General features: G+C 36.3%; 1 protein-coding gene across 1 annotated transcript; it reads left to right on the top strand.

Moving 5' to 3' along the window:
- The first annotated feature begins 2,531 nt into the window (after positions 1 to 2,531).
- On the top strand, positions 2,532 to 4,759 carry LOC149182182 (cyclin-dependent kinase F-1-like). Its single transcript, XM_089418482.1, has 3 exons — positions 2,532 to 3,356; positions 3,822 to 3,857; positions 3,901 to 4,759. Exons 1-3 carry the CDS (start codon positions 2,859 to 2,861, stop codon positions 4,669 to 4,671), a joined length of 1,305 nt encoding a protein of 434 aa, XP_089274608.1. The 5' UTR covers positions 2,532 to 2,858; the 3' UTR covers positions 4,672 to 4,759.
- Positions 4,760 to 13,273: the final 8,514 nt, after the last annotated feature.

Below are 13,273 nucleotides of genomic sequence, written 5' to 3'. Positions count from 1 at the left end.
AACAAATAACAAAATTTGGTACCGAGTGCTTTACTAATTAACCATGGTTTCTTGACATTATCGCTTCTAGTGATTATGATGCCAGAATCGAGAATTGATTGCTCTGTTCATGTTTTTCAAGAGTTCTTCTAACAACATTCTTACAACATCTAGTCGATCTTTGAGTCGCCTAATCATTTGTTGAAGTTCCAATATTTTATCCATTAGCATTAAAATATCTTGGCTAAGAATTAAGATATCTTAGTAGAGCATTAAGATATCTTGGCTCTTTGCATGTAACTCTTCCTTTTTGCTCATACCATTGTTTCTTTGGGCCATTTCTTCGTTGTTAGTAACAAATCCAAAAAGCAATAGACAAATTGTAAAACAAAACCTTAAAACACTTAACAGTTTCAGAACAGCAAAGCAAGTCAGTTGCTTGTAACTTAATAATGAGTCTAGAACAAAATGAACATTGACAAATCTGCTATAATGAGCAACAATTGTACATATAATGCGTCAGAGGTGATAAGTCATTGAAATCATGAATTGATATCTTAGTTCTGAAACAACATTTAACTGGTATCGGTTTTAACGGTATCCATTAACCAATGATCATCATTAATATGGCTAGTACTGATTTGCATGATCTTTAATCAGAAAAGACCGTTGTGAAATATGTTACTTTAAATAATATATGTTTTAATTAAATATCAATTTGACATAAACCAATTGATACGATTAATTTCATGATTGATTTGTCTTACACGCTTTAGAAATCGATATCGAGTTATTATTTTATTAATATCGTGAATCACATTATATTTTCATTAACTAAAGCTCTTTTGCCAATAAATAAAAGTATTTTCAGTATTTATTCACTAAACCAACGCGTATTTATCACTTTACTATGCAGACTTGCCTTGTTATCGACCAACTCTTACTTTGCGGAAATAATTTTGGATTCTAGATGTCAATTCATGACTTGGATGCCTCGTTGCCTTTGTCCCATTATCCAAATATTAAATGAACTCCATTCATTGAAATAAGTAAATTATGTAACAGTTTATAACTTCGTATGGTTTCTGCCATTTTGTATTAAGCTAAAAACTAGCATTCCAAATCTATTACAGGTTTTTTCACACAACAGAAGCTTTAATTGTAAACTTTGCAACAATCTTTCAAAACTTTCAGCATTCGGAAAACTTTTAGGAACATTGTATTGCTAAAAACCATTTTTCTCTGAACATCACCAGAAAATTATGACTGAATAACACTATCCATTTCCATGTTGCATTTTCATATAGGCACAACATAATAGAAATAAGTCTCAAACTATTTAGTCAAGAAATAGCCTTTGGAATAGATTGAATATGGCATTGAAGAAACAGGTTCAGGTGCATTCGCATAACTATCACTTCACCTGCAACCTAATCTCTAATACGTAAATTGTACTTCCTCGACATATCCTCCGTTTACGATTAATATTTATGACTGATGACATGTAGATACAAACTACAGATCATTATCACCAACACCAACAACATCTCTAACCGAAACTGCTCTCTCAAAAACACCGTATTTTTCAATTCACACAGTGTTTCATGGATAACATAAGTGTGTGTTAAATATATATTAAAATGACTAGTAAGCATTAATTAATTATTCAATTCTAAGTGTGATTATCAAGTTTCTGCATCTTCATAAACATTACAGTCTCGACAACGTTTTTGCACATAACATGCTTGTCCTTTATTACATACTATAATATTAAATGCTTCCAACAATTTATACGTTAGTTGTTATCATTACAATAATTACATAATAAAATATGTTATAAACACTAATGTTATACTGCACAAATAATGAGTATAATATGTGATATTAAATATGATAAATGAAAGTTGATATCGTATATTGACAACAAAGTGAATGTGTGGGATTGTAATTCAACTTTGAACTTTTCCATAGTCAGACTCTGCACTCAAACAAAGCTAGACACTCACGCCTATGTTTCAAGGAAAAATCTACAAAAGCCTTTAGTGCGGAATGTAGAGGTCTGCACATTGAAAGCTTGAAAGCTTCCTTTGCACAATGGACTTCATCCACACTTCTACACATCTGCCTAATTTAAGCAAGATAACCATAAACAAAGCTTATGCTCGATGATCCAATTTTCTTCGCACAACCTTTACTCAATTGACTATTGATATTCGAGAATGTGGAGATATGCATTATTTATAATTAAAATATTGCTAAGAGCAAATATGGATTATTTATAATTACGCCGTAAGGTGTTTCCCTTCGAAATAAACCCCCCAAAATGCTTTTCTGTCCTAATAGTAGCCATCAGATCTATTGTTAGACGATTGAACAGAAATCAGCCGTCTAATTTAATAAAAAATGTAATAAAACATTAAAAAACCTTAAAAAAGGGTTAACGTATCAGTTATAATACCTACCGAATGAACCCGTCCTGCGCGCGGATATCTGCGTTTGATGCAGAGGAGAGGAGGGCGAGGGTGTTGAGGAGGGCGGAGTTGCTGCAGAGGAGGGTCGGTTCGGTCATAACTCCTGCATTTCTTGTTCGTGTTTGATCTATAAGGCTGCTCAGATGTTAAATATATTTGATTCGGTCTACTTTGTTCTGAGGGCAAATGAAACTCTCCGGGCTTATGAAGGTTGGTTTGAATTGAGGAATTTGGGATATATAAACACTGGCCATGTTCTCCGGACCATGGAATTGGGGATTTCTCCATAGGGTTTTAGTGTTTCAGGGTTTTGAGACTTGAATACCTCGAAAAGATTTGATGGGCGGGTTTTGAGAGTTAAAATCTCGAAAAGATTTGATGGGAACAGGTCTTCCGGAGATTTGAGGAATGCAAAACATGGAGGACAATGTGCAGAGCAGCTGGAGTCTCCACGGCAACAAAGAAATATGTGCCCGTTACGAGATTCTAGAGAGGGTCGGCAGCGGAACTTATTCGGATGTGTACAGAGGGCGGAGAAAGGAGGACGGTCTAATAGTAGCCCTTAAGGAGGTGCATGACTATCAAAGCTCTTGGAGAGAGATTGAGGCGCTGCAGAGGCTTTGTGGGTGCCCCAATGTTGTGAGGCTCTATGAGTGGTTTTGGAGAGAAAATGAAGACGCAGTTCTGGTTTTGGAGTTTCTGCCTTCCGATCTCTATTCTGTCATTAAGTCTGCTAAGAATAAGGGAGAAAATGGTATTCCCGAGGCCGAGGTTAAGGCCTGGATGATTCAGATCTTGCAAGGGCTGGCTGACTGCCATGCCAATTGGGTTATCCATCGTGACCTAAAGCCCTCTAATCTGCTCATTTCGGCTGATGGAATTCTCAAGCTCGCTGATTTTGGACAGGTAAGTATAGATGATTTAGTGGCTTGCCATCTGCTGCCTCTTCTGTGTTTTTTTTTCTTATCACCTTCAATCCTCCAGCTCTGTTTGACCCTATTTCTTGAAGTGTTCGTACATTCTGTTCTGTTTCCCATTTCATGTTTTTAATATTTTAAAATATGCTGAAAGCCTGTTTATGGTTAACTGCATCTTCGTAGTAGTTCAAAATGTTAACAAATCTCACACGTGAAAAGTTCAATCTAAAATCTTGAAAATTTTGACTGATTCAAAGCGCTTTGGAAACTAGATAAATGAATTGATTTTGCCTTTTATTATAACTATTCGAGCAAATGTTGCATAGAAGCGCAAGGTTAATAGTTGCCCAAATTGAAACTGAATAGTGCTTAAAGTTTAGTGATTCTTCGTCAGTAGGATGCCTGAACATTCAATAACTTAGTGATCTCTGAATTCGAAAATCAATACTTGCAGGCAAGGATACTTGAAGAGCCTGAAGCGATCTATGAAGTAGAGTATGAGCTTCCTCAAGAGGGCGATCTACAAAGTAGAGTATGAGCTTCCTCAAGAGGATATCGTTGCTAATGCCCTGGGAGAAAGGTTGATGGAGGAAGATGATAGTGTTAAGGGAGTGTGGAATGAAGGGGAGGAGGATTCATCCACTGCAGTTGAAACTAATTTTGATGATATGGCAGAAACTGCGAATTTGGATTTGAGCTGGAAAAATGAAGGTGATATGGTGATGCAGGGATTCACATCTGGTGTTGGAACTCGATGGTACAGAGCTCCGGAGTTGCTCTATGGAGCAACGATCTATGGAAAAGAAATTGATTTGTGGTCGTTAGGTTGCATTCTGGGGGAGCTCTTGATTTTAGAACCTCTCTTTTCTGGGACTTCAGACATTGATCAACTTAGCAGGCTGGTTAAAGTTCTTGGGACTCCAACAGAAGAAAATTGGCCTGGATGCTCCAATCTTCCTGATTATAGGAAACTTTGTTTTCCTGGTGATGGAAGCCCCATTGGTCTGAAGAACCATGTCCCCAATTGCTCAGACAACGTGTTTTCTATTTTGGAAAGACTTGTTTGCTATGACCCTGCATCTAGGCTAAATGCTAAAGAGGTACTTGAGAATAAGTATTTTGTTGAGGATCCTTATCCTGTCCTCACCCATGAATTGAGAGTTCCCTCACCTCTGAGGGAAGAAAACAATTTTTCAGAGGATTGGGCGAAATGGAAGGATATGGAAGCAGATTCTGACTTGGAAAACATTGATGAGTTCAATGTCGTTCACTCAAGTGATGGTTTCTGCATTAAATTTTCATAAACTCTAATTGGCTGATCATGTTTCATCTTCCTCAAATTGCCTTTTATATGGATTAGTATTCTAAATTAGCTTTGGGGGCTGCATGTCTTCAAGCATTCACCACGACAGTAAAGTAATCATTATGATTACTGATGTATTGCTGTCACGGGGTGAGAAACATTATAGCCATGAACCTACTGTTAAATTTGTAGAATTGTCTTATACTTGCTCAAAATAGTGACTGCATGTTTGAGAATAAATTTCTCTGCAAAGACCAACTCCAGATTCTTTCTTTTCACTTTGTACTAATGATCATTGTGACCGCAAAATCTTTATACACAATACAGAAAATGCAAATTTAGAGATGACTTTCTATTCTGATGCTTGAATTATAGTTATGAAGAAATGCGTTTTGTTGTGTGACCTGGGACCTGGCATGTGGAGATGCAATTAATTTAAGAAAACTGCAGCTGTTATAAAAGGTATCATAAAAAAATAGTTATCATATGCCCTGAAGGGTGTCCGAATTCAAAATAAATAAGTAACTTTAAGACTGTTGAATAACACTAAAATGTTGGCTGAGAAATTAATAAATTATATTATTGTTGTGCCTTTCATCTCAATGAAATAACATTTAGACCTATGACTGATCATTATAACAGCAGGGCTATTGTAAATAACAACTTGTCATTTAGGTGATTTAATGGTGATAAGGCGCTCCTAAATTTAGGATCAGTGGGAATCCTCCTCTGTTTGCCTTGAACATGTTGCATCCTCTAATTGGTCCCAAAATGCATGATGTGCCAGGCTCCAGGGCAAAATCTTCATATACACTATACAGAAAATGCAAATTTAGAGATGACTTTCTATTCTGATGCTTGAATTATAGTTATGAAGATTTGCGTTTTGTTGTGTGACCTGGGACCTGGCATATGGGGATGCAATTAATTTAAGAAAACCACAGATGTTATAAAAGATATCATAAAAAAATAGTTATCATATGCCCTAAAGGGTGTCCGAATCCAAAATAAGTAAATAACTTTAAGACTTCTGAATAACACTAAAATGTTGGCTGAGAAATTAATAAATTATATTATTGTTGTGCCTTTCATCTTAATGAAATAACATTTAGACCTATGACTGATCATTATAACAGGACTACTGTAAATAGCAGCTTCTCATTTAGGTGATTTAACGGTGATAAGGCGCTCCTAAATTTAGGATCAGTGGCAATCCTCCTCTGTTTGCCTTGAACATGTTGCATCCTCTAATTGGTCCTAAAATGCATGATGTGCCAGGCTCCTGTGCCTCAATGGATTTCATTCTGTGTAGTCCTTGCATTATTATTCATAAATCCATCCAACCTGCTGCTTTGAATTTGTCTTTGGTTTGCTTCAGTGCCATGCCACATGGGCCATCTTTGGTTTGTGGTTGTTTTCTATGTGATATTTCAGGTGATCTTACTGCAGTGGCATAACTGGATGTCCCTATTTTGGGATTATTGTGTGTATAATCTTGTCACATCTAATTTATTGCTTTTTGACAGTCATGGTTATTTGTAGTTCCGTGGTCATTGCTGTTGGGACTATTTCTCTGAAGAATTTTCAACTTCAAAAGAAGTCAAAATGGCACAAGTATTTTTTGTTTTAGGAATTCTCCAACATTTGTACCTCACTCTGTTGCATTGGGATTATATTAGAATATTTGAAAACAAATATCTAAACATTTTAATGCTCACAATAAATTCCATTGTAGACCTTGATGTTCTTCCTATGTTTTAGACATTATCCCATGTTAAAATGTCTATTAAGTATCTAATAGAGATACGAGGAAATAATTACTGAGAGAAGTTGCAAGTGGGTTAATGTAATGGTTGGAAATTCACAAGTTGCCTGTGGAGCTCCCAGGTCACCATGACATCATGGTTGTTGAAGGAGCACATAGTTACATTTGAGCATTTTTCTTTACTGACTCAGACTCAAAATCAGACATATTAGAGCACGGTTCTTACAATTCCTCTACTAATTACAACAACCATCACTTTGGTAGTGGACTACCTGCCCCTCCTCCTGCTTATCAGTCTTCTTTTATACATTAGGTAGGTACGGTGCTTATCTTACCGTGGTCAAGCAAGTTGTGAAATGTATATGATTTATAACATATCATCCGTGAACAAAAGATTTATCAGGCCAGAAACTGGTTTTGGTGTGCAAGTCCCTGGCTAATGTCATAGTCTCAATAGTCACTGTATTAACTGAGTCTCATAGACACGTTAGCATTCACATTGGCTTTGACACCTTCAAACCTTACTATACTTCAATTCGTTCTATTATTATAATAAAGTATTATTGTGTGTACTATTCAATTTTTTCTGCTAAAAGTAGTACTGGAGTACATTCCATACATTGCAATTTCGTACTGACCTCCCATCGTGGTGCTGTCCTTTCAACCTAAATATGGAGGAGATTAAGCCCTTTCATTGCTTCCACCGACAGTATGTGAAACCATCTAATTTTTACCTAACTCAACATAAATCTTAGGGCCATCTCCGCACTTCACGTGTACTGCTTGTACTACCAGATTTCGGTTCCTTTCTCCTTCTCTATCAATCTCATTTCAATAAATTATAAATTACAGACATTCATTGACTCTCAGTTTCAGAAAAGGTTTCCCCTACATATTGGGCTCACATGAATAAATGAGACAGAGCACGCTCGACTGGGGTGACCTTGCAACACATTCATAGGACTAATGGAGAGATCAAGAGTTTAGAGTAATGTGGACGTGTTCCCAGATCGCCCCAGTCAAAACCTCCTCTGCTACTACTGCTTTAATGGTGTCCTCTGCTTCTCTTCACTTCTTATCTCACAGCCAATATACTCAAAGGTAAGGACAGATACTGTAACTGCAAGAAAGAAAGAAACAGAATCTGCAACAAGCAACAATTTTTAACAGTCTCTTTCGTTTGTTTGTGATTCCTGCAGTCTCCCCTCTCTTTGATAGCAGTGCTTTGTTTTTAGGTGAGCAAATGTTGTTTATAGGGGCAACCATGGGCATTTTTATATATTCAGGAATCTGGCAGATAACAACAAGGTTAATGGTTTGAACTTGCTCTTATTTTTAGGATTGCAAGATATTTTTAGATTCTAATAGTTTTTAAATGTGATTTTTTGAAAAGTTTTCTGATTAAATTTGTTTAAAATCTGCTAGGGATTCATTGAAATCACAAGCTGTCGAGGTGAACTCTTCACAAAGAAAGTGCCCCAGAGATTTTTGAGGGTGCAAAATCTATATATGCAATTAAAAAACCAGTTTAAACAACACAAATCAAGATTTGGCCACAAATTTTTTCACTAGGAAACTCCAAAAAATCTCATTTAAAGACATTGGCTCTACCTATCTGTTATGTAGAATGTGCATTTAATAGCGACCTTGGCCCTCATTTCTAAAAATATTCTTGTTTCTTTGATTGAGAAAATTGTATGTCACAACTGGCATAATTCAGCTGCAGTAAGTTGTTTGTTACTGAATCCTTCTATGCTATCAAAATCTACAAATACAATTACAGCCAAATTATTTGTTTATTTTCATGATCTTGCAGAAATCAGGGTGTAGTATATGTTTATTGCTGAATCCAACTATACCATCACAATCTACAGTTTTAATCAAATTGTTTGTTTGTTCCATGAAATTGTATATGAAACCCACAATGCATAATCAGGGTGAAGTAGATATTTGTTACTGAGTCCATCAGTGCCAATTAGGCTCTACAATTTCAATCCATTTAATCATAAATTTCAACAAAAAATGGTCCACCATGTATGTGGATCAATCATTAGTCAGAAATATGCCCTAAGTATATGATCATCCTCCATAACAATATGCCCCTAACTCTTCAAAGTTGTAATACTTTCATCATCGAGCAGTAATATTTATTATCCGGAGACAGTTTTTTGTAATTTAATGGCTTAATCTACTCGTCGTCATTACTGCCGAAGCCTGATCTTTACTTTTGTGTGTTATTTGAAGTCGGATCCTAAATGTAAATTGTGCAGTTCATATTTTTCTTTATGTCCACTGAAAAGCATGGAGACCATGTAAGATTTATGAGACTAAGAATTCTCAAAACAAAATTGCATTTATAGTCTTGATGTACTTTATCTCAAAAAGAATGTCTCAACCTGCAATATGTCTCAACAACCTGCCATGTCTCAATCTGCAATATGTCTCAACAACCTAGCATTTATATTGCCAGGACCTGTTGGCCCTGGTCAGAGCCCACCAGACCTTTATCAGAACAATTTTTCTTCCAAAATTCCCATTGCATCTTATTGTTCCCAATTTTTTTTTTTTTCATCCATAGAACGTAATTACCATGATCAAATGCTTCGTAACGCTGATTAATGAATAGTTTTCTCTGCTCTGTGGCAATGGATCTCCCCATTTAATTCCCACTTCAATTTTTCATGTGAAAACTCTCGCGAAGGAGGAGAACAGAGATGGTAATGGGCCCTTGGGGTCACATTAATCTTCGCCCTCAGAGAGATTTGCAGCAGGCTTAGGGATTAGGGCTTTTTGTTTTTTCAGATTAGTTGAGCTGTGTATTTATAACAATCAAGTGGTGGTGGATGGATTTGATCCCGCGCCAAAGGATCATCATCATGAGGACCAGGCAGCTGAGATTTAATTCAAGGCAGCAGCAGCAGTTCCTGAGCCGTTTCAGAGTTCTCTACTGCTTTGCTATACTAGTCTTCTCTGCATTGCTTCTGCTAGCTTGTGCCATCGCTGGTGTATCATCCTACGTTGGTCAGTTTTTTCACCAATTCACTTGTCTTTACATAACAAGATAATCAATCGATCCAGAGTATGCTTTGAATGTCCAATAGACTGTATTTTGCAAGCATGGCACTTGTATTTCTCCTTTGCCCATTTTCATATATTGTCCCTCTGTGACCTATTCATAATAACAGAATATCATATTTTTCTTTACGGCCACTGAAAACCATGGAGACCATGTAAGATTTATGAGGCTAAGAATTCTCAAAACAGAATTGCATTTATAGTCTTGATGTACTTTATCTCAAAAAGAATGTCTCAACAACCTGCCATGTCTCAACCTGAAATATGTCTGAAATTGATCAACCTGGGAGCCGCATAGATCGTTATGTCTCTCAATTAAGTTTTGTTCTCTCACGTAAAGCAGCTGGTTTAGTTAACTTACAAGCCCGTCTTGCAATGTTTTAGCAGCATCTGAAGGAGTAGGAGATATTCAACACAAAGAGTATGCAGCAATTTTAATGTTGAAGCGGGTGATGCAGTCAGTGGGTAACTGCTATTTTGAGGGGCATTTCATTCTTTTGGTAATTTTACTCGAAGGTGCAGGAGTTGGGTACAGATGAAATCAAGTGTATTTGTGCAAATGGTAATGCACTTGAGCATATATACTTTGATGGCTTTACATAACAAGATAATCAATCGATCCAGAGTATGCTTTGAATGTCCAATAGACTGTATTTTGCAGGCATGGCACTTGCATTTCTCCTTTGCCTATTTGCATATATTGTCCCTCTGTGACCTATTCATAATAACATAATTTTTGTGTGCATTTTGTTAACTTTGTAGTTGACATTTTTATTTCATTCTTCAGGAAATGAAGCTTCTCACTGAAATTGATCAACCTGGGAGCCGCATAGATCGTTATGTCTCTCAATTAAGTTTTGTTCTGTCACGTAAAGCAGCTGGTTTAGTTAACTTACAAGCCCGTCTTGCAATGTTTTAGCAGCATCTGAAGGAGCAGGAGATATTCAACACAAAGAGTATGCAGCAATTTTAATGTTGAAGCGGGTGATGCAGTCAATGGGTAACTGCTATTTTGAGGGGCATTTCATTCTTTTGGTAATTTTACTCGAAGGTGCAGGAGTTGGGTACATATGAAATCAAGTGTTTTTGTGCAAATGGTAATGCACTTGAGCATATATACTTTGATGGAATTATCTGATACAGACCCTTTTGTTGTTAAGTTATAAATTATTTATATATGATCATCCTCCATAACAATATGCCCCTAACTCTTCAAAGTTGTAATACTTTCATCATCGAGCAGTAATATTTATTATCCAGAGACAGTTTTTTGTAATTTAATGGCTTAATCTACTCGTCGTCATTATTGCCGAAGCCTGATCTTTACTTTTGTGTGTTATTTGAAGTCGGATCCTAAATGTAAATTGTGTAGTTCATATTTTTCTTTACGTCCATTGAAAAGCATGGAGACCATGTAAGATTTATGAGACTAAGAATTCTCAAAACAAAATTGCATTTATAGTCTTGATGTACTTTATCTCAAAAAGAATGTCTCAACCTGCAATATGTCTCAACAACCTGCCATGTCTCAATCTGCAATATGTCTCAACAACCTAGCATTTCAAGTGCACGTAATCTTGTTTGTTATAAATGACACCAAGCTTGCCGTGTTCTCAATCATTAACATTTTTTACATGAGGCTTTTATGAGATACATTTTTTTATCTGAATCTTCAAAGCTCATGGTTATTGATATGCACAATGACAACTCGTTACATGAAATGGCATAATTATATCAACTAGCTTGTGCATTTCTTCTTATGCTAAATACATGTTCTGTTATAAGCTCATTCATAAATGATGGGGCTTATTATGTCCAAGGATTATAAAAGTGTTGATTTTCTAATATGAAACCATAGATGAAATGTGAGAGGATACATCATTGATGAAGGGGCTTTTCTCTCTCCTGAATTTTTACATGCTGAACCAATTTCTGCAAATTGCATGAAAATACAATGCACATATATTGGTTTTATCGTTTATAATAAAATAGCATTTTTTTCTTATGAAAAAAAAGATTGCCCTGTTGTGCTGCAATTATTTCCCACTATTCTAAAATCAACATTTTTTTCTTATGAAAAAAAAAGATTGCCCTGTTGTGCTGCAATTATTTCCCATTGTTCCAAAATTGATTTCCCCATACAGTGACCACGACTAAAGATTGTGCTGCAATTATTTCCCGCTCTTCCAAAATTGATTTCCCCATACAGTGACCACAACTAAAGACTGTGCCACGACTAAAGACTCTGCTGCAATTATTTCCCACTCTTCCAAAATTGATTTCCCCATACAGTGACCATGACTATAGATGCTTTCCTGTTCCATTTCTTCATGTGAGGCATGGTTTGTGAAATTTGAGGATAACGTGACCTTAAACTTCTAAATTTGAAGATAAAGTGACCGTGATATTGATTTAAATCAAAGCATGCACGTAAGAGGCTGTAAGCTATAACATAACAGCGCAGATTGATTTTAAAGTATTCGAGACCTCTCCCATCCCAGATATAGAATTTATTGGAAATCTTTGTTAAAAGAATGACTACAATTACAAGCCATGGTTCCTGTCATTTTGGAGTTTAGGATTTGCTCATCTATCGCTTTTTTAGACTTTACCCTACTCTGCTAACTAGCACACCCTTCACATGCTACGCTGCATTACAAATAAGTCAGAGTGCAAAGGATAAATTGAGGAAGTAGTCTGCAAGCCCTTGGTGACTGTTTTTAGCTGTCCGGAGTGGAGTTTCACCATTTGATGATAAGAATGGGGCTGGATTCACAGCCAACTGGAATCAATGCTCTGCGTAATTATTCAATTCTATGCTCCGATCTTCCTCATTAGTTCTATTTCCCCTCAGTAGACAGGGATAGCCCCAGTGCAACCTAATTTGAATGACAGTAAGGCAGCAAAACATGACACTTTGTAGAGGCTTAGTGATGTTTGGTCTCAAGAATTGTTCTTCCTTGTTTGAATGAGTGACTACTCAGGCAGCAAAGCATGACACTTTGCACAGGGTTAGTGATGTTTTGTCTCAAGAATGGTTCTTCCTTATTTGAATGACACTGCTTAGGTAGAAAAACATGACATTTTGCAGAGAGTTAGTGGTGTTTTGTCTCAAGAATGGTTCTTCCTTATTTGAATGACATTACTCAGGCAACAAAACAGGGCAATTTGCACACGATTAGTGATGTTTTGTCACAAGGATGATTACAACAGTATCCAGAGCGAGCATAGCTGGTATTAGGCTTTTATATGGATATCTTGCAGGGATGCTTGTCATATAGCCTTTATATGTTCAATGACTGCTCATGAATGAGGTGGGTGTTTTGTTATGATCTCTTGTTTCAGATACTTGACAAGAGATGTAACCCTGTCTTAATCTATTTTTGTCAACCTATAAATTGTTATCTTGGAATTGGAACCCTTAGTGATGTTTTTGTTATGACAATTGCTTTCATAAATGCCCATTCACATTTCAATATTCTTCCACACTCTATGCCTTACGACATTTCCTTTGTAACATTAGTTGCAAATGCTAGTTATAATATTAGCAATAATATCATATGGGTCCACCACTTGCCTCGGTGTTATTGCGAGCAATAAATATGTATTATTTAATACTAAAAAATTAGCAATAAAAGCCTTCAATGTGGATTCCGGAGATCCGCACTTTCCAAACATGTGCATAATTTCATAAATATAACCATAAACAAAGCTTCCTCATCCAATTGGAAAGTAGAAATAACATTTACTGAAAATTTGAGAA

The sequence above is a fragment of the Pinus tabuliformis genome, chromosome 3_2 (genome assembly GCF_031772625.1).
Source record: "Pinus tabuliformis cultivar Carrire ecotype Pingquan chromosome 3_2, CPIR1, whole genome shotgun sequence".
Classification (NCBI taxonomy): Eukaryota; Viridiplantae; Streptophyta; class Pinopsida; order Pinales; family Pinaceae; genus Pinus; species Pinus tabuliformis.
The sequence above is the reverse complement of the archived record's forward strand: the minus strand, read 5'-3'. Positions and strand labels throughout refer to the sequence as shown.